At 42.3% G+C, this 27,999-nt stretch overlaps 1 protein-coding gene across 1 annotated transcript; it reads left to right on the plus strand.

The window, feature by feature from the left end:
• The first annotated feature begins 606 nt into the window (after positions 1-606).
• Positions 607-27,435, plus strand: extl3 (exostosin-like glycosyltransferase 3). The gene is made up of 6 exons (XM_068576598.1): positions 607-789; positions 18,583-21,210; positions 21,885-22,012; positions 23,015-23,159; positions 23,278-23,406; positions 24,385-27,435. The coding sequence occupies exons 2-6, from the start codon at positions 19,075-19,077 to the stop codon at positions 24,592-24,594; spliced, it is 2,748 nt and encodes a 915-aa protein (XP_068432699.1). The 5' UTR covers positions 607-789; positions 18,583-19,074; the 3' UTR covers positions 24,595-27,435.
• The last annotated feature ends 564 nt before the right edge of the window (positions 27,436-27,999 follow it).

Here is a 27,999-nt window from a genome sequence, read left to right on the forward strand (position 1 = left end):
CTCGAGTTGGACTACAAGTTACAGCTCACTCTTGACAGAAAGGGGCTTATTGGTCCGGACACCTCATCAAAAGTATTTATTTGATTATTTTTTTCAAAGTATTCCTGAGCAACCAGAAAATGAGAACATTTGAACACAGTAGGACGTGCACGACAGAAGTAAAATTATGAAATTAATAAGCAAACAAGCATACAAAAAATACATTTGGACATCAACCAATATAGTCAAGTATTTTGCAATAAAAAATGATCAATTAAAATGTCCCATCAAGCTAGAATTGTGGACCAATAACACATTTCCATTCAGATTAACAGATCATAGCTACGTTGTGTTTTGCTTAACACAAATAAGATTTTCCTATTTATTTCTTTGTGTGTGTATATATATATATATATATATATATATATATATATATATATATATATATATATATATATATATATATACTTTTCCCAGACCCTCGTACGTTTTTTTCACGTTGACCACCACTTGGTGGCGCATTTCCCCTATAGTTCATCCCATTTGAGCGACACGTTTTAGTAAACACCGTTTCCCACAATGCTTTGCGGCGCGCCGTCGGCGCTGTTTGTCCAGCCGTCGCTCCAACAATGCAGCTTTTAATGGTGCTGTGAGCGGCGCGAGCTGAAAACGCAGCAACACCGCAGGCTTGTCCGGTGACTGTAGTCGTTTCAAATTCAGCACAGCAGGATCTTTTGGGGGACGGTTGGACAAACCTGCCACGCGGCTCCGACTCAGTTTTTTCGGGACATCCTCGACTCTTCTGCTGGGGTGAGTAGCAACTGAAGCTAATGTCGGTCCGCCAGTGGAGTTGAGAGCAAATGCATTTTGTTATGTCGGTCGCTGGCTAGCAGGCTAGCTAATTGGCCAGATGAGACATATGGCCCCTTGTGTCTTTCCCCTGCAACCCCCTCCTCGCATGTCCGCATTTAATACCAAAGTCGCAGCTCCACTGTCCGCGTTGTGTTTTAGATGCAGGGTTTCTAACGGGGTCCGAGGATAAGAGGTTGACGGGTTGTATAAAGACTTTGGGGCAGTTGTGTCGTTCTTTGTAGCGGCTGCAAGTCGTGAGTCTGTTTTGCTTTGATCACTGGCTGAGCCACACGTCAACCAAAACCAGTGCACCCGGTGCTTTTCCGCGATGCTAACCTGCACAGACAGACAGACCGACGCTTTGTGTGGTCTTGTATGTGACTGCCACACATGTTGGGGAATCTAAACACCTTTTAAAATGTGACCCACCCTCCCTCCATTTCTTGATTTTCAAACCCCCAACCCCCAAAACGTGTCGCTCTTTGACAATGAGTAAAATGGCACGCCTGTAATTCCATTCAAAAAACTGATCATTTGTTGTCGACCTGTTTATTGACAACAAGCGTACAATTATGACAACCACAAAGAGCATCTTGTGGTCAACAGGCTTTTATACACCAACGATTGTTTCTGCGACACACTCGTCATCACGCTAATACCACGAGCACTCTTAATACTGCGATTATTGTTGACGACTCAATTAGGAAACTATGAATTTGGAAATTGGTATTCAGTTTGCTGTGGTCGCGTGAGTGTCTCAACGTGGGATAACACGTTTGAAATGTATCTCTGTCAGTCATGTACCTTTTGAGTCGGCCTCTTGTAGTTTGTGAGATGTACCCCAGTTGCCTAAATTAAGGCCAGGCTTAGGATGTTAGTGGGAACACTGAGGCTTCCTGTCAGGGCCATTGCTTTGATGACTTGTTTCAGTAAATCAGTTTTCACAAATATTTCCGAGCCCAAAGTTGATCTCCTAATGGCAGTCATACCATAATTGTTTGCCCGGAGCTGTGTGGTCAGTTTAATTGTGTATGTAAACATCATCAGAGCTTTGCATTTTTACTAGACAAGAGGATGCTTTTGTCAAATCATGAAATATATCATAGATAATATATGAAAGTGCAGGTCATTTTCATTGTAAGTCATTACCTCAAGGTCTGAAACTCGGTGGGAAAATGAAGTTGCTGAGTATGAACATTAAATGATCTGATTCAAAGAAGCAGACAAAGATTAATCACGTGGCTACTGTGGCTCAGTGGTAGAGCAGGGTCATCCTTCGATCGGCGGTTCAAACCTCAGCTCTGCTCGTCCATGTCGATGTGTCCTTGGGCCCTTGGGCAAAGACACTTAACCCCAAATTGCTCCCGTAGCTTTGCCTGGTTGGGATGATTACATAGTCCTGACTGGCAGGTGGCATCTTGCATGGTAGCCCCTGCCATCAGTGTGTGAATGATGACCTGTGGTGTTAAAGTGCTGTGGTCGGAACATGAGAAAAGCCATCAATGTCACTCCCAGTCCAAGAGTCATCATTTTTTACTCATGTTGTCAGCTATATTTGTTGTGCATTATTGGATCAGTGTGTGAGGTGTTGAGGTCTGTACAGAAGTTACCCCAGACAGTGGTGGGTGCGCATGTAGTTGTTGTAGGTCATTTGGCTCATGGAGTCAGTGCTACAGTTTGTGAAAGTCTCACAACAGATGCTATCATTGGTTTGGTTTCAGATGGGAGTTTTTAGTTGGAGGCAGTCTGAGATATAAACAACGGCAGTATGTCATTTCAATGTTTGTAAACGGTCAACTAAGTAAAAGGCTTTTTATTTATATGATCTAACAAAAACAAATGTAGATCTGTCCCAAACTAAGATGGTTGTGTTGTTTGTTCATATAGACAAACGTATGATTTTAAACTCTGTTGTGTTAGATTGCACCACAGCATGCATTAATGACTGTATGATGCGCTGTGAATCCCACTGTGGACAAGCATTTTGATGTATTTCTCACAGGGGCGTGACTACCATGCTGTCTGTGAGTGAATTTTTTTAATTTATTTTTTAACTTTTGTTTACATGGTAATTAACAAATGCAAGAAAGCAGAAAAATCAGTAATACATTATGTGATAAGATGCTTATAAATGTGCTGCCCTCATTTAGCAATTGGGCGCCTGCCTGATGCTTTCATTTTCAGAGTTTGTCATATAGATGCCATTCCAATAGCAAAATCTGGACTGTTTGATTAGGGGAGAATATTTTGGCTTGCGACGGATGTTGATAGTTGGAAAAATAAATCCCATTGAGCGACGAGATAGCAATTTGAAAGGCTTTTACTTGCACATTAAACCTCGAAGTTGCCTGTTCCAATTTTATTGCACCACATTATTTAGCGTGGCTCTAATTTATATTTTTCAAATAACATTGTATTAAATGACTATGGGGTCATTGGACATCTCATTTTGCCTTCACAGAGCCTTAAAACGAGTTTCATATCATTGTTCATATATTCCCCCAGCAGGCAGCTGTTTTCAGCATTAAAGCTGGAATAACCATCTATACACAACCTGCTCAGCACCAAACAGCAGTCATTTTCCACTGCCCAGTGCCCACATGGAAAAAGGTCAGTTAGTGCAGGTGTAAATGAAGTGCATCCATTATTATGTGCCCGTGCACATGGTATGTTAGATATGAGCAGTTGACCTGACGATCATCATGGCTTATAAAAGTAATGTAGTACTTGTTATGTTTATGTCACTCCAGTGCAAATAGTGCTCTCAAAACTGCTGTATTACATTTTCTTGGCTGTTTTAATAGGTACAATGTGTGTTTTATAACAATGTTTTGGAAGCCAGGACATGGACTAGTTGGTCAGTGATAGTCAAAACACCACAGGTCTCCAATCTGCCTGTTGAAGCACAATTAGGTCCCTGTCTCCTGAGGTATAATTTCAAGTTCAAAGGGCTTCCTCCCGAACCCTTTGGCTGGCATGTGATGTGTAAGGGATGAGGTTTGACAGCGCTGCACACCACTACACTAATGTCAGGGATGGAGTACACTTCTTTATCCCAGCCCTGATTTGTGGTTTTAGTACAACATTGTTTCATTGTCCAGAGAGGGAGAATCTGTCCATGGTGTTGAACTTTAGGGCCTGGACATTAATTTCTATGTCCTCGTAATGAGGGTCTGGATGAATCCTCAAATGGAGCCGCCGACTCTCGATTTACATTTTGTCAAACTTTCCTGCTCTCGTCTGACAAAGTGTCGAGGTTTAATTCCTCTTGAATAGCAGAGTGCTCCCGAGCTCCTCTTCTTTAATGAACATCTGCTTTAAGAGGCCGGAAGAGTTGGGCAACATTAACCTAGAACAGATTGTTCTCTATGTTTATTAAATGACAGCAAGAATTTTATTTTGTATTATGCAAGAGAGAACTGAATGGCGTGAATAGAAGTACTGACTGGAACAGATGTGGCAGCTCGGAGCGGTCGGAGCAGGAAAAATGCTGGGAAAAGAGAGATGGCAGGACTAGTTTTACTTTTGGCACAGTAAGCAAACAGCAGCTCTCTGTGCCATGACTAGTTGAGCAGTAGGATTTCTCAGCTAATTCATTTTCCAAGCAGCAATATATATCCCCAAATAGAAGCACCATTGGCCTCCCTCCAGTGGACCTTAGTTAGTGCACGTCACTGTCAAGTTTAAGGTAAGTGCCTGACGTGAAGGAAGCAGTTAAAAATAAACTTTGAGGCAAGGCGAAAGTAAATATTTGATTCTCGGTATTTAGTTTTAGACAAGTCATACTCCACAATCCCTTTCCACTTGTTGTTAACTGGTCGATTTCAAGCCCAGCCCATTTGTAAGGCTGAATGGACGTTAACAACGCGACTGAAAGTAGTGTGATTGCCCACCGCTGACACTCAGGTGCAATCTCTTTTGGGGTGGTACATTGCAAATAATTCTCTGGTGTCAGAGGCTAATCACCCTGGCTCCCCTCCCACAATCCATCAGTGTCTGGGGGACGAGGCTTGCGGGGTTCTGGCAGCTGTTGTCGGGCTGAGTCAATCTGTTATGGTCGACGCCAGCATGCACAGGAGGGGGAGAGGAAGCGCTCTCAGAAGGACACAGCAAGCGAGGCTGCTGCCACTGCTGTGGAAAGATAACAAGAGGATTTATTTGTTAGGAGGGCAGGATTTCAGGGTTTGTGTGTTCATTTTGCTGGTTTCTCTGTAAAGTGTGTGCAGGGGAAAGCCAGGTTGAAGGAGGGAAGGGTTCTATGAACACAGTATTTTTATAAAACGTATTATAGAGGAGCCAAAACAATTGGTCGATAGACAAAAAAAATCGATCACCAAAAATCTTGGCAATTGTTGATTATCTTTTCAATCATTGTTTTTCATTATTGAGGGAAAAACTGAGGACTGGCTGCTTCTACCTGTTATATTGTTAGAAATGTAATATATTTTTGTTTTGACGGTTGGTCGGACAAATCAAGACTTTCCATGACGTTTCACATATGATGGATATTTCTTCTCTGACATTTTATAGACGATTAATTATTAAACTAGTGAATAAATAAACTTCTAGTTGAAGCCATTAATGGCAGAAACAATATTATTTCCTGCAATATGCTAAAAACAAATGTGTGCGTCTCCATATGCCTCCCCCATGATGTCCATGTACTGTAAGTTATTCTGTTATCATGTGTCAGCTGCATGTCTTACATTGTGGCAATCATTTATTCATTTTTCTTTAAAAATAGAAAACTCGTCCATAGTCAATCTTTTTTTTTTTTTTTTTTTAAAAAGAAGACTTTTAAGATATTTATGCAAGCAGCATCAAAGTGCAATGTTTAAATTGGCCTCATTATTGAATGAGGACAGTTCTCTGTGGAAATAAATCACTTATGATGTTTTTTTCAGTCATAGTCTATTTTTCTACGTGATTATTGTGGATTACAAACTAGTCTGAATTTAACCAAAATTGCTGATATTGCGAGGCTGGAACAGAGTGGTGGTTGATGCTGGGGACTTGGCAGAGACCTCCAGAATTGGATTCAGTTGTCAAGGCAAATATTCAGAGCCATACTTCCATTTGCAGGCTGCTGCGAGTGTTCGGCTGTTGTTTTTTTGAGCTTTTAAGGGAAGTCTGAGGAGAACTGATGACTTGTTTTTTGACATTTCCAGATGTAATACCACACTGAGAGAATAAATGAGGGCATATTTGTGCCTACAAACCAGCATGTGTACCTGTGGACATAAGAAAAACACAAGTGTATGTAATATCATTACCGATAGCGCTCTTCCATTCGCGTGTTCCTGTAAGACGTGACGCACAATGCCAGGGCCCTGATATGTTAAAACTTATTTTGTATATCTGCTGCGGAATATTTGCTATTCATGTTTGTTTTAGATGGCAGACGTTATCTATGAGAAATTCAAAGGTGTTGGGTGTAGATATTAGCAGGTGACAACAGCTGTTGGTCTCTCATATGTGGACAGTTGTTCACCACCACATAGTGATCCACAGGAAGGATAAAGCTTCTTATATTTGTCCCCAGTCTCCCAATGTGCTCACATTAAACCAATGTTTGAATGTACTGGCATGTTCATCTTTAAAGTATTGTGTCTGTCAAGTTGTAATGATAAAAGTTTTAAGGCTTTAGGGTGGCACCCACCTTCATGTTGCTATCCCTTCCTCCCTCGATATAACTCATCCAATAAAGTAACCCGGTCTATGGCGTAGCAACACATGACATCACTCACTTCTTACTTTGATTAGTGTAAACCTGTTTGTGTATATTGAGTCAAAGTTTTCATATTTGTAAAAAGGAGGAAAATTGCAAAGAAATGGATACAATATATCTTAAAGTATAGAGAACTCTGATGGCGACAAACTTTTCTCCTTTTAACATTTGTGGAATTTTTTTGGGGGGAGGGGGCGTTTTCTTTAATGATTCACTTATTGACCGGGTTTAGCACTATTATGACACAAACTATGAATTTGCCAACCGTCCGAGATAGAGAGCATATACTCAATGCAAAATCAGCGAAAGTTACATTAGAAGTCATACAAACAGGTTAAGTAAACACCAAGCTGCTTGAATGGTAAACATTAAATAATAACGGTGCTCTTCAGTGTTACTCAGCAAGCAGCAACGTCCAGCTTCATAAGAGGATATTAATTAGATCAGACGAGATGTATTTATATATATTTAACAATTTTTAACCTTTATTCAAAATGCCTATCGCATTCAACAGTAAATACCTGTAATGTTACCAGATAAATGTAAAACTGTTCAAGATGCTAACTTAGCGTTACCCTTAGCTTAAGTACAGCTGGATGCTCGAGTTCATCAACAGGACAGTGTGAGGCTCCCGGAGAATTATTTCTTCTGCGGAGGGCAGGGAGGTGCGTTTTTAATTTACAGTTCGTAAGCTTTTCTGGTGGTCACAAAACAAATACCTAAATCTCATGAAAAAGTAAGAAGCTCCACCTCGTGGTGCAACGGCATGCTGCAGAAAATCTACACAATCATTCGGACACTTACAACGCACGTCCTTTGTCTTCGTGCCTCGGCTACATGAGCAGTCAATATGTTTTTAAATCGGTTAAATTGTTAACACAATTTGCTGTTGATTGATTGTTCAATGCCAGCCAGAGTGTTTGTGTTTGGCCATAGCGGGACTGATTTGTGGTAGTATTGGATTTCTATTCGATTTTTACATCAGTGTGGTGTACCTTGACTCTACAGACATTCATAGCTGATTATTTTACAGATTAACAGATTCTCTACTGATTCTAATGTGTATAAAAATGTTGGAGTGGCAGTAAAGCTTTCTTCTAACTTTCCACCCACGAATGTATTGCGAGTTCTCTACCAGAGCTTTCCCACAGAGATAATGCTTACTGTGTTGGCTTCAGGAAAAAAAAAAAGTATATGGAGAAGAGGAGGTTCAGGTTCATCAATGATTTTGATCCTTTATGTACTCCTCTAAGTGGTTTGTGGAACCAATTGATGCATTAAAAGACAGGAAGCAGTGGACAATGTGCCTTTTATCTGAATTTACCTGAGATGTTGCTTCACTGAGAGATACGAAAGGTTTCTTGAGCGTCTTTGCTGCAGTGGATTGACGCAGCTTCCACTCTTGAATACAAAAAGACCCATGGTGTTTCTTCCTGCCCTCATTCTGCTTCTTGCTGTGGACAAACTGTTGTAACGGGGAGCTGTTGGAGTTTTAGCTTGTAACTGTGACCTGCTGCATTCACTTTGCTCCAGATTTAGCGTGCTTACCACCCAGGCGACTAATCAAGGTTGGCTTTGTTTTTACAGTGTGTAAAATTTGACGATTCAGATGTTATTTACAAGAGATTTAAGAGTTCAGATGAAGTACTGTCAATAGCTGTAAAGAGAACAGTGCAAGTATGAAAATGTATTTAGGCAATAACATACCACTTGAGCTACAGAGTAGCGACACACAATAATAATAATAATGCGTTTAGCCATCTTTATCCTGAATCTGGTTTTAGGTCCCGCTTTGTGTTTCTGTCAGGCTGGACTCAGTGTTTGACAGGCCTGTTTGTAGTCTCAGACTCTTACGTACCTTTTCATCACTGCCTAAAGTAATTATGGAGACGCAAATGGCTAAATGAGTGCCATGTGGCAGCCTGTAATTAGATTTTTGGTAATGAATGGGTCAAATACCAGTTGCAGGCATTTGAGCACAGACTTTCCCTCTGAAGACGGGGGCTAGACTATGTTGGTGCGTCATACGGAGAATGGGCGTGTCCTATAACGGGACATGTATGAAAGGCTTGTTTGAACTTTGGTTAGTCACTGTTCGAATATATTAGAATATTAAATCTATTCAGTAAATATTGGAAGGTCAGTGCTGCTCATATATAAAAACCTGATTTGAAACAACTGCTGTCAGGCTGAAAAAATTAAAATGAAGTGCAAAGTGTTATTTTAAAGGAGCACTACTTTTACTTTGATTTTGTCCGACATTCAAAATACAACTGGCCCTTATTCACACTGCATCTCCAAGAAGCAAAACATATTGTACCAACAAGTTTCCCCAAAATGAAATCAATAGAGCATTACTTTCTCTTTCAATATTGTAAACAGGTTTCGGAAAGGAACTGATCTTAGCCTTAAAATGAGGCTGAATTGTGTCCTGCTGCTGTACACAGCACTTATAATTGCAAACCAATACTGTTATAAAATAAATGTAAAACTGGCTGGGTATATATAAAATGATCTGCACACCTGATCAATATGATCACTGGAGCTAACTTAGCCGAAATCTCTCTATTGCCCCCTGACAGCTGGCTGTTGGCATAGGAAGCGCTTGATTTGCATGACTTCATGCAGCTGAGTTTTCTATTTATACTGCAGAACGCAGTATAAACATCAATGTCACAGTTTTACGTGTTCATTGTGAAAAGCAAAAATCATGATTGCAATTAATCCTTTATTAATTATGCAGCCACAGTTTTAATATCTTTGGGGAACCGACTGAAACAATTGAACTTGCGCCATGTGACCATAAAATAGTACTGAAAAATGTTCATGTCCCAAAAGGTTATTCGTCCCTGTCCCTCCTGAAAGTTAAATGTTGATAAAAGTAGTTGTAATGTTTTTGTTTCCTCCCCCGATCAGTGAACAATTTCAGCTCCAACATCACAGATAAATTCAGGAAACTCATCACCGTCTTATTTCAAAAAAGCTAGATCAGCTAATTCTTTAGTGTGATCAGCAAACTGCCGAAACATTTGCAGTATTACACAACTTGAGAAGCACATTATAGTTCATCTTTTGTCTGGGCAAATGTGATTTTCTTATTTCCCTTTCTGTCACTCTGTCAGACATGACTTGCATTGATTTGTATGAAGTGAAAATGTAAAATGGCAAGAGAAAATATCCTGATCCTGATCGGATGTTAGGTCCTGGGACAGGGATGTCACGAGTACAGATTGTAAAGCCCTTCGAGGCAAATCTTGTATTTGTGATTTTGCGCTATACAAATAAACTGAATTGAAACTGAATTAAATTGAAAATAGTCAAAAGTAATCCTCCTCTGTCAGTCTAAAGCTACAGATGTAGAAGACATTATAAAACTTTTAGGAAATACTCAAGAGACTTTTTAAAAAGACATTTAGCTCCACAATGTGAGCTTCCATTAAATAACCTCCTATGTAAATATGATTTTAAAAGATAAATGTATACCAGACTGTGCAGGAGTTGGAGAAGCCAAGAAATGCTCGTCAAATGTTGCCTTTCACACCACATCAAGAATGATTAGCATTGAATCTGGCCTTGAGTCTGCTCACTGACTGAACTCATCTACATCTGTATCTAAACTATACAGCTTCAGTCCGTAACTTCAACTCATTCACTTTTCTTTCATTCCCTCATCTGGCAGAATGCTATGTTTTACATTAAAATAGACACATTTTTACTGCACTTAGGTTAAAAAAAGATTCAGTCCAATTTGACTTAAAATAAAGAAGGCTATGATTAAATGAAAAGAGGGGAAAGCAGCATAAAGTTGCTAACCCTGTCCTTTGTTTACAGGAAGGAGCAAAGTATCAATGCTAACGAACCATTTCTGGAAAAGCAAAGGGCACATAATTAAATTTGTGCTTACTGTGTGAGTTTCTGGCAAGGACAAAGAGAGTAAGAATTAAAAATGTATCCCGTTTAGAGTTTTTCTTTCAGCAGTTGGAGCTCATTAGCAAAATGTGCGAGCTGTTGTGTGCTAAGAAGTGAGGGAGTCCTGTGCGTCTGCTCTGACTCTAATTGGCTGTCACACTCTCAGTTTTCACCAACACAGTGAGTCTCTCCTCGCCTCACCCCTGTGGGGGCGGCGGGCTACACGGCCGGTTTTATAGCAACGGCGTCAGTGACAGATTAGCACTCACTGCAAAGCCAGCGCGATACATTTTAGTTATCGCTCTCCCAGCTCTTACAAACACAGAGGCCTCATCTCCGAAGATGCTGACAGATTGGTCGACAGTGATAATAAAGTTGCCAGAGGAATTAGCTGGATACATTTTAAATATTTGTTTTGACCTTGGATTGTCTTTTAAAAGTTGAACATGTTCCCCGCAAGGACTTGGTCATCTTTTTTTAATTTTTTAATTGCTCTCTTGTGTATTCTTTGTCATATTGCAGGAGTTTTGGAGGTTGGGAGGCACCCAGCCCCATCTGTCATTATGAACTCATTCCTTCTATAGCTTTCTCTCTCTCTGCTCTGCAAAATGGTATTCAAAAGAGTTATAAATACACAGACGCGTTGTGTGATGTTTGTTTTCCAAACAACAGGACAGTGAAGGGTGCATTTCCTGTCTGCCTCTTTGTCTTCTCTGAGAGACAAAGGTGAACACACACTCATAATTTGCACTGAGCAGGAAGAGGTCCACATGGAGGGCAACCTTAATTGCTTGTGCGCCGGGTCCTCACCGTACCAATACTCCTGATGACCATAACGACCTCACCGTCTCTTCAGCCTTATTGGATAATTAAAGGAGCAGCAGGACGCAGCACCCACTAGTGTCACTGGAAAGTGTTCAGTGCTGATGCAGGGTTTGGTACCCAAAGTTTAATTGGTTCTCAATCTGTAAACCCCACTCTAAACTAGTTGTTTTGTCCAACTTGGTGATGTTAAATCCTCGCATTGGATGTAATAATGTAATAAATACTTCTTTGTTAGGGTACAAGTCGGCTACCAATCAAGACATCCTTTGTTATCATTGCATATCAAATACTAACTCTTTTCAGGGTAAAAAAAATCAGACACCCAGACAAGAAAATTGAGTAGAAGCTTCAATCAAATGTGAGATTTTCACAGCCTGGCTGCCTCACTTCACCTGTTCTCAATATAAGTGATGGAAGAAAAAAAGTGAAAACTGGCAATTCATGATCTGAATCATCAAAATGGTTGTCGGTTAATTTGCATTTTGTCGACCAACTATTTGTTTTGGCACCAACTCGGCTGCCTCTCTTAGATTTTTCGTTCTAAAGAAGAAGAAAAAAAAAAATGAATTTTCTGACTTTTCATTACTTCTTTGAGAACTACACCACAGCCCTACAGGCACTTCTGTAATTTACCAGTTAAAAAAAAAAAGTCCTTGAGATGGCTCAGTCAGCCGTCTGCAGATAAGCTGTGATCCATGGCTTCAACAGCTGCTCCCCTCACACAACCCTGTGACTGTGCTTTCCCCTGCAGCTGCTTCCATTTTTTCCCCCCATCACCTCCATGGGGAGTGCCCTACCTCGATCCTCTCCATGAAATCACAATTAATTATTTGAAGGGTTGTCTGCAAGCGCAATGAGCCAGAGCCCCTTAAGGGGAGAAATGCATCAGGATAACCTAGAGTCCCAGAAGCCATGATGAGTTTCTCAAGTGCAGCAGCATCACCTCCAGAGGCCTGTGTGTCCTCACTGCTGCAGTCAGCGAGAATCCTGTATATTTTTTTATTTAAAACATTCTCATGCGCCAGTTTTTTATTACTAGTATCTCTTTTTTACTTAGAGTAGAGCTTAGTGCTGAAACTAATGAATATGTAAAATAAAATGTCTCAAAATTATAAATAATGCCTCATAATTGCCTAAAGCCCAAAGTGAAATCACCAAATCTCTTGTTTTGTCCAAACAACAGTTAAAGACTGAAAGTTTTTAAATTAAAATACATATTTTTTTAAACTGAGCAAAGCAGCAAATCTACACATTAGAGGAGGAAGGAAGCATTTGGCATTTTCCTGGAAAAAATAGCAATCTATTTTGTAATATAGGCTACAATCACACAAATACATCAACTTCTCGACAGCTCTGGTGTCGCTCCATGTTGGGGACAGAATGGACTTATTAGTGAGACTACGTATGAATGCTCATTCACAACCTCGACCAGCGAAGAAAATACAAAATAAACTCTCGCATCCCCCTCAGCACCTATTGTAATATAATATAGGAGCACCTATTGTAATATAAGGTAGTGCAGAACATTTGTTGTTGTTAAATAACAATTTTTCTTCTGATTGCGCTACATTTATATTGCAAGTACACTGAGCCCTTCAGTATATTTAACCCCCCTACCGCTACTGTCGAAGTGATGGCTGACTTCAGAGAAATGCTGCGGTATTAACGTGTGTAAGAGTGTAACACAGCAGACGATCCCTTCTGTCTTTGGCCGTTTTTCTGTTAGACCATGTGGTTTGGATATAGTGGTGGCAAATATAGGCACGGATATTTTTTGTCTCGAATCAATTGTGAGAACATTTGCAGCGTTATTCTGGAAATGTCAACATCTGTCTATTTGTTCAGTTTATTACTTCTGTCCAGTCTGAGACAACTCGACAATTGTTCAGTAAATAGCCATATTATATTGTTCATACATTCATGGTCCCCAGAGCATGAATCCTTCTGAACTTCATGATCCCCCTCGAGCATCACACGGTTTAAGTCTTTGTTTTTTATTTAAATATACCAACAATCAATCAGTTTGCAATCAGTACATTTAGTTATGACAAACTGTGTGCAGAAAAAAATAATATTTTTATGAGCTTCAGCTGCAGTTTGTGGCGAGTATTATTTGCAAATGTTCGCAGCACAGTAAATTACGTGAACATAAGATGTTAGCGTTGTCATTGTGAGCCAGTTAGCATGAGGATGTGAGCATTCAGCTGAAGCAACGTTGTGCCGCAGCCTCTCAAAGTGTTAGACTCTGTTTTGTTCCCGTTAAAATTATGATAATAATAAAACAAATATTTTGTGTTTGCACGTAGGACCAGAAGCCCGACAAAACTAACTGATCATGACGCAGGCTGTCTGCCAAATTACAGATAGCTTTTTGACAGTTTGTCTTTGTTCATAATTAATTTGTCAGACTGATGAAGCAGCGAGTCATAGATTAAGCAGTAGAGGATGAGAACAGTTGACATGTTGTGGAGAATTACTCTTAAAGTCAATCTTTTTACAAGAAGAAAATATTTCTTCTTGAGACATTAAAGGGAAAATTCAAACATTCATGTTCTTACTATTTCAGTCCTTGCAGCACCTTCGTCTTTGAGCCTTGCTTAGCTGGGGCCTCATTAAAAATACAAGCTGTGCGATCTTCCATTCAGCCCTTAAATTCCTCAGTCCGTCTTACTATCTGTCAAAAGCTCCGTCGGAGGCCTCACAGACACGTGGGAAAAAACAAACACCACCACACCGCTGTGTGGCAAGATATGTCGCTCCTTAGAAACTTCAACATTCACTAGCCGTCTCCGGCTGCCTCTCTCCGTCTTCCCACACATGAGATGCGACCCTTGAATTTAGTTGATTGATGTAAAGTAAAAAAAAAACCCTGTTGTAGTTGTGTGTCAATTCTGTTCTTCTCATTTCTTCATAGAGGAATTTCAGGACTGCCTCAGAAAGCCAGCGTGCTGAGAAACTGTTCAAACATTTATACAAGCGCTTGCTCTCAAATATCTGGGAACTTGAAAGTAGCGTCCCACTTCTTCATTCAGGCTCTGAGCTCAACACCTGCGACTGTTATTCTTTTTACTTCAGATGAAGATATTCTGCCCAAATCCTCTTGGTAGTAATCACAACATGATGCATCTCTTGATTGCTAGCGTTACATCCTCTCACGCTCTCTTTCTTGACCTAAGCCAAGAACTTGATCTTTATTGACACTAAAAACAGGTGTTAAATGCATCTCCATAGTTTCCATACCTCAAAATCAAATTAACAGACTGCTAGACTAATACAGTCTGCGTTATTCATAGGCCTGGCCAGTAATTTGCTGACTAAGTCATTGCTTGCTCATTGCTGCTCACCATGTGAGGCAAAAGGGATTTTTATCTGGGTCATCAATGGGGCGGCTTTGCTTTTGCTTCTCCTGTCCCCTGAAAAGACTGCAGGGTACTTGAAGTGGCTCTATGACACATCATATTTGTATTGATTTTCAGTATAAGTAATGCAATGTTCATTATAATAAACAGAGGTTACTCATCATAGGAAGTAAGTCAACTTGGCAAAGTATATGTTAATGCATTACTTGGTCCCTGCTATATATATATATATATATATATATATATATATATATATATATATATATATATATATATATATATATATATATATATATATATATATATATATATATATATATATATATATATATATATATATATATCTCTCTGCTGCTCGCTCACTCTTCACGCAAACATCAACATATGCCACTCACTGCCCAATCATACATCCTGCATGGGCCGTTTATAAGAATAAACTTCTTTCTCATCTCATGAGATTTGCACATGCGCCTTACCGCTTTGAGCAGGCGCTAGCGGAGAGTGTAACATATTTCACGCTGGAAAATCCCAGCAGTAAAACATCTACATGTAAGTATGCAAGGGTTTAGTTTTGAGGGGTGACCCGAGTGTTGCCAATTTCAACACCAGCAATTGTATAATAGTAGTATGATAGTTTTACAAAGGGTACAACCTGCGTCAGGCTATTCAACAACGATAGCATATCATATCCATGCAGGGTTAGTAGTATACAAGCTGTTACAAAAATATAAAGATATTTTTTTTTTGTTTTTGATGCATTGCTATCAGATACTCGGGTATCAGAGTTTGGGAAAGACAAATTGGCGTTGGAACATCTGTTTTCCCCCCGTGGCTTTATTTAATATTGTTACTGCAGACTGTGTTGTAAAAGGTGACGGCAAGGACGAGCATATCAGTATCTCTCTTGAGTGCGAATATATTTTATAGCACTCTCTTCCACTTGTGCCGCCTTGTATGCCGAAAGCCTTCAAGGGGAACATGGCTACAACGGCGGCTCTTTAGGTGCTTAACGCCAAACGGCCTCGCAGCTCAGCAGTAGGTAATGATGGCATTATCATTGATCCCCGCAAAGTAAATCCAGAGCGATCAATGCTTTCCTCTGTGTTTTCCATGCAGACAGCAGTCCGATTAAGCCGACTGCAGCAGAGCAGAGACATTCTGCAGATTAGAAAGACGCAACTGAAGAGATTGAGATTTAGTTTCTATCTGTGTGTGTGTGTGTGTGTGTGCGTGTGCGTGTGCATATGCATATGTTGCTCAGTTTCCCAGAAGCAGCCACGGACAGAACTTTTAAACCAGCATGTTTTTGGCTCCGGATTAGGCCTCGCAACAGCGTTTGCCAACATCTGTCTGCCATTACTCCTGTGACACTGGCAGTCATGCAGCAATTAATCAGACTGCTGTGATAGTCGCCACTCGGTCACTCTGCACCTCGGGCGCATCACGAAGCAGCAGGATGAGGGTCAGCGTTCACAGGGTCGTGAGTCCCGGGAGTTTTGACTGTACATGTGCCTTCCTCATTTCACTAAAAAGCCCTGACCGGTAGTTACTTTTTAGGACCAGAGCATTTTATCTAATGTTAACCTGGATGGCTATGCCTACTTATTTGACTGTGGCTGCAGCTTTTGCAGCCAATCATATGCCGTGTATTCACCTCTGTATCTAATGCATACTGATGCTCTGTAATTGCTTCTTGAGATGTCATTTGGCAAAGTCAGCCCCTCATCAGTAGCTCGATAATGGTGCGGTAGTATTTTAACTGCAGATCTATCCAGGTTATTAAGAAGTGTTCATGCTTGGGGCTGCTGGAAACCCAACTGTACTATGATTGAAGATGGGAATCAGAAGGCAATCAATATGTTTCAGTTGTTCTGAAAGGTATTTTTGTGTGTCGCTGAATCTGCGAGCTTCAAATCAAACCTGAAGTCAAGGGTTGAAATGATGTCTAACGAGAAAATCAATCATCAACAATAATAGATTCATGGTTATTCATTTATCAAAGGAAAAAGCCTCTCAAATTTGAGGATTTGCTGCCGTTTCTGTTTTATGTCATTGTAAATTGAATATCAAGGGTTTTGGACACAGGAAGACGAGACTTGGGGCTCAAAATAAAGAAGGTGAAGACCATGGGGTCTGGTGAATGATAATTACCAGTTTTCATTATTAACCCTCAACATAATGAATCCCTTAATCGAGAAAATTATCAGGAAATGTATATGCTGAAATTAATTATTAAATTCAGTCCCACTGATATTAACAATAATATATAGACAGTGTTGTGTTTGAAAAATGTGACAAGTCATAAAGATGCATTTGTCAGCAGAAAACTGTGGTTCAGATTTAATATCATAGCCTGTTGGTATGTAAGGTATACGGTGCATTCAGACATGCAGCTACAAGCAGACAAGCAGCAGCAGCAGGATGGCTTTTTTTTTCATTCGGTCATTTTAGGCGAGACAAAATCACGTGCCTGCCATGTGATTGGCCAGTACCTTTCCACATTCCTCTCCTTGACAGGCATGCGTGCACACACATACGCGCAACACACACACACACAAGCTGTGTTGCAAGATGCTTTTTTTCATGAGTCGGGGGGAGAAGTAATCTCTAAACATCAGAAATGCCCGTCCCTTGGAGGCAGTGTGGAGAAATGATTACTTGACTGAGACGGCATGAGAGATGGCTTTTTTCCTTTGTTTGTTTTTAAGATGGTATCTGTCTAGGTTTTGATCTAACCAGGCAGTAATGAAAACGTTACAACCACTGAGGTTTGAATTCACTAGTCGTGGGAATAATATCCTTATCAAGAGGAGCCGCGATGTCGGCAAACGGTAAACACCACCCGCGCTCCTTTTCGCCTCTGCGACTGTACCACTGAACTGCACCGCTTTATCGAGGCTCCCGCTCAGTGTTGCGAGACCAGCACTTTATTTGATAAGGGTTGTTTGGCACTCGCCCTAACCAACATCCTCAGGGCTTGTGCTGTGGTCTGATGAAGATATAGAGCTCAGAAGGCCGAGGGCAGGCTGCTTGTGAAAGAAACGATCTGAGCTGAAACTTTAGTTCTGCTCCTGATGTAAGAATCTTTCGGTGACATTCACGCCTGTTTTTGAGGTCCCTGAGGTCTTTTTCTGCATTTTCCTTAACCCGCTCCTAACGAATGAGGAAGATGTTATTCTCTCTTTTAATCTTGAGATAAATAACAAGCAATTATATCCAAAAGGCTCACCTTCATTAAACTTTGGAACAGCTTGAAACCTGTGTGATGGCATTAGTAAAGTAGAGCTGGTTTCCTTCGTTAAAATCTGAGCCGTTCGCTCTTCTGAGGCAGGGAAGAGAAATCCACATCACTTTCTAACATGGACCGTTATCAGGGATGCTCAGTAATTTGAGTCTGTGATGAGGTCGGGATGCGGAAAAGGCCTTTTAATGAGTTTCACTGGTGGTGGTGTTGGCTCGCCTACTGTGTGCAGCTTACTAGTGATGGCTCTCCCCTGTTTTGTTCTCTTTCTTTGTGACTTGGAAAGGGAAGAAATCAAACGAAAAAGATACACCCTCCGGTATTCTGCAACACACTGATTTATTTTTTTCCAGACTAAGCAATCATGCACGTAATGCAGTGGGGGGAAAAGGATGAGCTGCAGAGCCTCTTATACAAAGAAACCTTTCCAGTGGCTGACTATTGAAGGCCTGACTATAAATAAATGTTACTGGACCTAACTACTTTAGAAGACTGTCCTTATTAATGCAAAAAAAAAAAGTGACCAACATCTCGACCGTATCACAGGTTTGCTTTACGAAAAGTAGCTTGAAGGTTTGCTTTGTGGGTTCCAGCTATTAAATCCAACTCATTCTTTCTTTTCGTTAATTAGTCCCTTTGAACAGATTATTTCATCAGTCACTAATTTGTTTTTTTCTGTTCTCTCCCAGGTTCCTGTTTTGAGAAGAAAGAGATTTCAGAAGGCCCATCTCCAGAGGAGTTCCTGACAAGGGGCCAAAAAATGAGCTCAACCCAGAAAGCAGCAACTGGGCACCAGCTATCTCACTGAGCTGTGAGCAGCCATGCTCTCCCTTCGCCAACCATCGAGGGGAACCCCTCTCGAGATGCGGGGCTGTTTTCTGACATAGATTTGGAAGAAGTGGAACCTCGCAATAGAGATGGCATTTGTTTGTGTGGGCTATAACGCATCAGAGTACATATTAGAATACAGGTGAGGCTGAACCTTGAGCCAATATCCACAGGACTTGTACCGGGAGGTGGAAGGCCTCATACGACCTTTACACAAGGACAGAGCCACAGCCCGGCTTTGATGATTTAGTATCCATCCCACCACCTTGCTGACAAGGTCGTATCATGGCTGCTGCTGATCCCCATAGCAACGGTTGCTTGGTTGGGCGAGGAGCAGACTGAGAGAGTCAACAATGCAGCGTAACGGTGGGGGCGGGGGTGCCGGTGGCCAGCCATGGGTGCTGCGCCGCGTGCGTCTCACCTGGCTCAGTTTCATGCTCTTCTTCATCCTGGTTTTCTTCCCACTCATCGCGCACTACTACCTCACTACCATCGACGAAGCCGGGGGTCCCGATAAGCGCATCTTCGGGCCGCGGCCCGGCGGTGAACTGTGCGAGGCGAAGCATGTGCAGGACCTGTGCCGAATCCGCGAGTCGGTCAGCGAGGAGCTGCTGCAGCTGGAGGCCAAGAGGCAGGAGCTCAACGGGGAGATCGCCCGACTCAACCTGCGCATCGAGGCCTGCAAGCGAAGCATCGACAGCGCCAAGCAGGACCTGCTGCAGCTGAAGAACGTTATCAGCCAGACAGAGCATTCCTATAAAGAGCTCATGGCCCAGAACCAGCCCAAGTTATCACTGCCAGTCAGACTGCTGCCAGACAAGGAGGACCCGGGACTGCCACCACCCAAGTCTGCCCGCTCCTGCCGCCTCCGCTCCTGCTTCGACTATGCGCGCTGCCCTCTCACTTCTGGGTTTCCTGTGTATGTCTACGACACTGGCTCTTATGCATGGGCGGATTATCTTGACCCACTGGTGAAGCAGGCCTTTGCAGCATCAGTTAAGAGCAACATTTATATAACCGATAACCCCAGCATTGCTTGTCTGTATTTGGTGCTGGTTGGGGAGCTTCAAGAGTCCTTCTCCCCACCGCCATCTCCTTCAGAGCTGGAGAAGCAACTAAAAGCCCTCCCTTACTGGAGGTCTGATGGACACAATCATGTACTGGTGCATTTCTCCAGAAAGTCCATGACACAGAACTTTCTCTATAATGTGAGCACAGGACGGGCGGCAGTTGCTCAGTCCACCTTCCTGGAGCAGCAGTACCGCGAGGGCTTTGACTTGGTTGTCTCGCCACTGGTTTATGCCCTCTCCGAACCAAATTTTCTAGAAGTGCCCCCTCAAGTTCCCGTGAAGAGGAAATACCTCTTCACCTTCCAGGGGGAGAGGGTGGAGTCACTGAGGAGCAGCTTACAGGAGGCACCCCCGCAGTCTTTTGAGGAGGAAATGGAAGGAGACCCACCAGCCGACTACGATGATCGCATCGTCGGCACCTTAAAAGCAGTGCAGGACAGCCACTTGGATCAAGTGCTGGTGGAGTTCACCTGCAAGAACCCACAGCCGAGTTTGCCGACTGAGTGGGCTCTCTGTGGAGAGAGGGAAGATCGGCTGGAGGTCCTCAAGGCTTCCACTTTTGGCTTGGTGATTTCTCCAGGGGACGGACAGCTAGTGGCCTCGGCAGGCTGTGGGATGAGGCTCTTTGAGGCCCTCGAGGTAGGGACCATTCCAGTCGTGCTGGGGGACCACTCCAGACTACCATATCACCAGTTTATTCGCTGGAGTGAAGCAGCCATTATCGTCCCCAAGCCTCGTGTCACAGAGCTACACTTCCTGCTACGCAGCCTATCGGACAATGACATGTTGGCGATGAGGCGTCAGGGACGCTTTCTGTGGGAAACCTACTTCTCCACCACAGAGAATGTTCTTAACACTCTCCTGGCCAGCATCCGAACCAGCGTCCAGGTTCCTGCCGCACCCATCAAAGAAGAGCCCGCCCACGAGATCCCCCACAAAGCAGGGAAGATGGCAGGAACTGATGCCAACCTGGCTGACAACGGCGATCTAGACTTGGGTCCTGTCGAGACAGAGCCCCCCTACGCGTCTCCACGCTTCCTCCGCAACTTCACATACACAGCTTCAGACACTTACAGAACATGGAACCGGGCCCCAGGGCCTTTTCATCTGTTCCCTCACACCCCTCTAGACCCTGTGCTGCCGTCTGAAGCCAAATTCCTTGGCTCAGGTACTGGTTTTAGGCCTATTGGTGGAGGCACAGGAGGCTCGGGCAAGGAGTTTCAGGCAGCTCTCGGAGGAAATGTTCCCCGCGAACAATTCACCGTGGTGATGCTGACTTATGAGAGGGAGGAGGTGCTGATGAACTCTCTGGAGAGACTGAATGGACTGCCGTACCTCAACAAGGTAGTGGTGGTGTGGAACTCGCCCAAGCCTCCTTCAGATGACCTGCTGTGGCCCGACATCGGCCTGCCGATTGTGGTGAGTTTCCTACAGAAAAAGTTCAACAAATGTAAACCGATTCATCTGAATGGTGTTGGTTTCTTTTTTTTAAAGGAATTAATCTGGGTCTCATCCTGGGTCTATGAAGTGCAAAAAAAAGTAACCTGAAGTACGTCACATTGAGCTGTTTGGATCAGTGGCTCTTTGAAACTAAGCAGGAGTCCACACCAATTACGAGCAGCTTTACTAAAAAGATGTGAAGAAGTCTGACACCCATGAATAATAAAATGTGTGCTTTTGAATTAAGCCTAAAAAATGAAATATTCATGCGGTTCATATTCACACCATTACTTTGTGACGGGGACATGCGGTGCGCTATGAAAGAGGAGCTAAAGATATCAGTCGCAATGGTGTTACCTTGCACTAAGCTACAGTATATTTACTGTTTCTATAGGGCACATGTAAACCTAGATCATATGACAACATATAAAAAGCACTTAAACCCATGTATGGAATACCTCGGAGTAAGATGGGTCTTACTGAAGTGTCAGTTTAATCCTGAGTTGTACGCAGACTACATATGACGTATGACCAGTCTGAGTAATCTGTTAGTGCAGTTTTCTACTGTAGGTCATGTCGAAGTACAACTTGTATCACTACTCGCAAAAATGTCTGAGAGAAATGTTGCTGAGCAGAGTCTTCTACGCCTGCAGGTTGTCCGCACAGAAAAAAACAGCCTCAACAACCGCTTCCTTCCCTGGGACGCCGTGGAAACTGAGGCCATCCTGTCGATTGACGACGATGCTCATCTCCGTCACGATGAGATCATGTTCGGGTTCAGGTCAGTAATGGTGACAGAAGGCTCAAGGGATTCATATACTCAAGAGAAACACATATAGACAACATTTGCCATCACTTTGAACTCTGGTAACGTATACATGAATAAATAGAAAAATACACTTTAACATATCTTCCTAATTAAAGACAATTATAAAACATAAGTTACTTATTTGCATTAGACGTCATTGTGCCTTTCCACAAGAGAAATTCTCAGATAAAAGGTGAAAATAATAAAATAAGATAATTGTCTTGTGAAAATGTCCCAAAAATTGCAGAAGCATCACATTCCTGAAGAGAAACTGAACCAACAACTTATGACCAATCAGAGGAATTCAAAGTGAACCGTGCTGCCAGAGCATTGTTTATGATTCATTTGCTAATACTGTGCCTCAAGAAGCTGAATGTGACGGCTATTTTTAAAAAAGCATGCTGAGATATGTTTGTGCACCACCTCGCCCAGACTTAACATGAATGATCTCAAACGGGAATGTTTCCTCGCCTACTCGCTCTAAAGAGGAAACGTTACACATCAGCTAACTGTTGGACCTTAAAGTGGTCATACATTCGAGACATTAGATTGCTTCTAGAAATGTTTTGCATCTTCTGCGTCTGTAGAAGACATTCCAAGGATCTGATCGGCTTTTACTGAAACAGTGTTTTGTCTAAGACTTTTCTGCAGTTACTGGGCTACATGATGTGTAAATAAGAGCCAGGAGAGACAATTTGGTTTTAAATATACGAGTAGAAGACAACAGAATGGTTACTTAATTGCTCCCAAGAGGCAAATGGTTGTCTCATTGCTTGTATACAGTAGATTGCAAGTTTAAACAGATGGATGTAAAAGGGAGGCCCACTTCGAAGCCAAACTAATGACCATTTAAAGAAAATAGTAACAAATAACAACACTAAAAACTCGTCCATAAAAGACTGATTTAATTCTGCCCAGTCAAATCTTAAATACTTGATTGAGAATGAGGACTTGATGTTCTGCGGTGTCCCACAGAGTGTGGCGTGAGGCCAGAGATCGCATCGTGGGTTTTCCCGGGAGATATCATGCGTGGGACGTGAACCACCAGTCCTGGCTGTACAACTCTAACTACTCCTGTGAGCTCTCCATGGTCCTGACAGGAGCTGCTTTCTTCCATAAGGTCAGATCTTATACTCTTCACCACTCCAATAAATAAAAAGCATTTAACTAAATTCATATTGTCAATGGCTCATTGCCATATCATTCACTTTTCCTGCTGCATGTTTGTATTTTTGTAGTACTACGCCTACTTGTACTCCTACGTGATGCCCCAGGCCATCAGGGACATGGTGGACGACTACATAAACTGCGAGGACATTGCCATGAACTTCCTGGTCTCTCACATCACCCGCAAACCACCCATCAAGGTCAGTGGAGCAGGCTGTGCTGGGTTCAGCACCCGCAAACATTATATCCCCCTCAGGGCCCTGTGTATTTATATTTTTTGCCCACTTAGTCTTGCCATTACTCAAACTGACATATCCAATATTCCACACAAATGATTAATCAAAAACACAAGATCGAGTTGGTGCGTTAGGCTCGATTTGTCCCCTGGATTTTTATCGGAAGGACATTTGTTCAGTTGTGCGTATTGACTAGACAAATAATTATAACAATCAAGCCATGGAAGCTGTTGGAGAAAAATGTTACTGCAGCCCTCAGTTTAAGTTGTTTTTGATTTAGTGGTGTGTTAATATTCAGGGTTGTTTCAGAGGGGAATTAAGGACTGCTTTGATGGAGTGTGTTGCATGACAGCGATTCGCTGTTAGGAATAAGCCTTGTGAATAATGAATTTGGGGCAAGTTTGACTGTAGAGGGACTATATTTCTCTTTCAGTCCAAATAAAACTGAAATTAAATTGTTTTAATGCATCCCTGGTGATGAATTAACAATAATCTCTCATCTTTGGAAATTTTGGAGCTAAATATTAAAATCCTTGTCTGTTATATCAGCTCGACCATCACCGAACATGTTCTCAAAAATAACCCCCAGAAAATAGTGGGAATTCTGAAACAGCGTTTGTTCTTTTATTGTAGTGTAAAAGCTAGTTATTGGTAGTGGTATGACTTGTATTTTATTTTAAAATAACCCGATTTGACTTGCCTGCATTTGGTCAAATGTTGAGCCTGTCAGGATGAGGACTAGACCATGTGTTTGGCACCCATAATGCTATCTCTGATAATGAGTTTGGCAAAGGCTACGAAGTCTAAACTTCCCCAAATCCAATGAAGAGCTTCTGACATTTAACACAGACAGCATTCCAGATTGCGCAACACAGTGGAAATGCAAGTTGAGAAAAAAAAAATCCCATGCAGGCTGACCGTCTCTCTTTCTATCCACGTTAGGTGACATCGCGTTGGACTTTCCGCTGTCCCGGCTGCCCTCAGGCGCTGTCACACGATGACTCGCATTTCCACGAACGGCACAAGTGCATCAACTTCTTCGTCAAGGTGTACGGCTACATGCCGCTGCTGTACACGCAGTTTCGCGTGGACTCCGTGCTGTTTAAGACTCGTCTGCCCCACGACAAGACCAAGTGCTTCAAGTTCATCTAGCATCGGGCTGAGTGGCCCAGCAAAGAGCCCGAAGCAGAGAGGATTGAAGGACAAGAAGTATTTATAAGACCAGCAGCTCCCACTGCAATCAGTGACGAGGACGGACGCACAAGCTGCCAGATAAATGCACAGAAAGAAAGTTTGGGGTTAGGATTTTGCCCGCGGTGAAGGAACAAGGTAACCCTAAAAGCTGTTGGCTTAGTATTCTTATCTACAACTCAACTCAAAATCTGAGGAGTGGAAGCTGAAAGGAACCACTGCCAACAAAATGAGCCTTTTCAGTGGACGTCACTCCTCCTCTTTCATGTTCTTCAATCATGCTCAATCATCAACCACTACAGATGTCATTTGCACCTCAACGGCCTGCTGAGGAAGGAGGACGGTTGTACACAGTGTACAGAAATTCTCGATAAGCTCTACCTGACTGGTTATATCAGTTACTGAATCACTGACGGACTGATGTCGGGCTGCGTTCGGCCCAGCAGCTGTTTGAGTTTCAGTAGGTAGAGCAAAAGGATCAGCGGCACATGGTTGCCACTGCAGGTTTTTCTCTATTTTACAGTTATAAACTGTACTTCTTGTACATGGAGATGATAGAAGAAGCACTGATAGTCCGAAGTATTTTATTGAACAATCTTGCTTTTTTTTTCTTTTCTTTTTTAAATCATGTCTAAATGTATAAATCTCTGTCGACAGAACATTTTCCAGAACTTCTGCCTGTGGGAGATCAGACACAGACTCGTTAGTCCAAAAACGAGACCGGACCTTAACTGAAGAGTCGGCCCAATCATGTTTATTAGTGTTACGTTTTCAAGAAGGAATTCTCTTCAGCGGTCACCATAATGCCTCAATTGTGTCATGAAAACCAGCCGCCATGTTGTCATTTTGTTCTGCTTACAGGATCCGCACTCTCTGAGTGGTTGAAACGGTCCTGTTTTTTGCTATGGGGCGTTTACTAATGTTTGTAAAGTTGGTCTGAGGTTGAAGTAGTCATGTTTAAATGTTATAAGATTAACCAATCAAAGGTTACAATGTCCCTTACTGAAGTGCAACAAAGTCAAGAATCACAGCTGCCAAAATTTGTTGTAATTATAAAGAAGATTAAATGTACTATCAGGATTATGATAAAGAAAAAGAAAAGCTCAAAGGGAATAGCTTGACGTATTAGGAAATAAACATATTTTCTTTCGGGCAGAGAGTTGGATAAGATTGTCTTCAGGGCTCTCAAATCTGCCGAGTTAGCTTAGCTTAGCTTTGGTACCTTTGGCTCTGTCCAAAGGTACCAAAATCTGAATCTCTGAAGCTCAAAAATTAACATTTTGTTTCTAGACATTCTCATCTAACTCTCCAACAGAGACCAAATAAGCATAAACTATTGTCTAACTATATTGCCAGTCCTGGCTTTGAGACTGAAGCATTCGATATGTCCCGCCACGGTTATGTCGCCCTCCTGTATAGACCTTCCCCGGCTCAGACAGAAACGTCACTTTACAGTGTCGCCGTGTTGGTTTCACTTTGTTTTTCTTTGTTTGTTTTTTTACCATCGCTTGATGAATGTTTTCTTTGCCAAATAGGTACGATGTCTGCTGCTTCCCAGCACAGTTTGCAGGGTGCACAGTGTGAATGGCTGCTAAACGGATGCAGTCTGGTACACCCTCATCCACTCTGCATGGTACTTGTTAGGAGTCGATCCTTTGGAGCCTTTCTCATCATGTGTTATGGATCCAAAGTCCTTAATTTGTCTTAATTCTTGTAATCTGAACAAAAGATCAACTAAAATAGAGCCCTTTTTAAAAAGATATATTTGGATAGGTTTCGTATTTTAATTTTTTTTTCCCCCTTCAAAAAGGTTCTAACTGTGAGGATGCTTTTATGACACTCAAAACTCCCATAAGTCCATGGTTCCTGTATATTTATTGAATATATTATTAAAAAAAAGATTTTTTTAAACTGACAATGACACGTTCAATAAAACGACAAGACGTAGTTTATTATTCATTTATAGCAAAGAGGTTTCAACCTGATTGAGCCATGAGCTTACTGCTTTGCCAAGGAAAACCCGCGTGTGCCACTGAATGCTTGAGGAGGAGTTTAACTGACCTGAGAGCAGCAGTCGGGCCGGCCAATGTGTTTGCTAGACGTCAAGATGACCTGATTGTTTAGAAGGTCATCAGTGAGCTTCTGCAGCCGTCCGTTGGCAAGCAGTAGAGTGTCTTTGAAGCCAAACGTCTACATGCACCAGGTGGCTGCTGCTGCTGCTCGCTGGCCTCTCCGGTGAAATATACAAATATTTGCTTAGGCATGTTTAGCTTAACCGGATAAATGAAGAGCCAAATTTCAAATTACACTGATGTAAAATGACCATAGAGCTCAAACAAATCCAAATTCACAGTTCTGCTGCACCAGAGGTGGAGAAACCAGCCGGTTTCCAAACCTCGTCACACCTGAAAACTTTTATTGAAGCTCTGGGGGCCTCGTAATTACCTGGCTGACTAAGCCTGTCCCGGGGCATGAATGGGGTCATCTGGTGCGTTGGAAGTCAAAGCCTCCCATTCCTCCAGTCATAGGGCCCCTTCCCCCTCCCTCCAGCTCGGATCTGTGGCACAGCTGGTTTTCCGTGGCCCAGAGCAGGATGAAATTCCCTGGAAGGCCACCGTCCCCCTGCTCGGTGTCAGGAGCTGTGAAACTGTGTGCTCCAGGGTCCTGGCTGCGGGCGAGGCTCCAGCCACCTGCAGCGCTGCTCGCTGTGCCAGACTGATGTTGACTGATGATGATAGTGTCAAGCATACCATTGAAGGCCAGATTAATGGAAATAAAAACTCAACATTGTGAAAACATTTTTGGACTTGCAGCCTTGTTCTTTTCATTGTCTTTGACGGCTCAATAATTGTTAAACTTGAATATTTTTTTTCCCCTCTTCTTGTGTTAATGCCACTTTCCTTGATGACGATGACGAGATTGACACCACTTCCTGTTGTGTGGTGAAGATGCAGCTACAGTTAGCAGCTGGAGAGCTTAGAGTAAACTGCATATTTATTCTGGCTCTGTCTGAAGGAGCTTAAATTGCTCACCTCTAAAACCTATTAAGCAACATGTTGTATGTTAGCCATAACAGAATGTGACCAGATGACGTGGGACATCCTGGTATTTTTGGCATATTGGATGTGACGTGTATATTGGGACGTGTTTGGGTTGCATCTGGAGTCCCGTGCTGACAGAAAGCTGAGGCAGGAGGCCAAAGGGAGATTTTGAGGTAGCCTGTGTCCGAAACCTTAATAGTACTGAAATTGTGTACAGTATGGAAACACTTGATTACCTCTGCATGAACATCCCACAATGCAATGCGGTAGTGACGACAACATTCATAACAGACGAAACCGCTTTGTAACTTCCAATTACGCTTCA

Source organism: Clinocottus analis, unplaced genomic scaffold, assembly GCF_023055335.1.
Source record: "Clinocottus analis isolate CAN_PGR_092001 unplaced genomic scaffold, fCliAna1.0.p SCAF_15, whole genome shotgun sequence".
Classification (NCBI taxonomy): Eukaryota; Metazoa; Chordata; class Actinopteri; order Perciformes; family Cottidae; genus Clinocottus; species Clinocottus analis.

Coding starts and splice junctions, on each gene's coding strand:
- extl3 (XM_068576598.1), top strand. CDS start 19,075: ATGCAGCGTAACGGTGGGGGCGGGGGTGCCGGTGGCCAGCCATGGGTG. Junction 21,211..21,884: donor ACATCGGCCTGCCGATTGTG/GTGAGTTTCCTA, acceptor CTACGCCTGCAG/GTTGTCCGCACAGAAAAAAA. Junction 23,160..23,277: donor GAGCTGCTTTCTTCCATAAG/GTCAGATCTTAT, acceptor GTATTTTTGTAG/TACTACGCCTACTTGTACTC.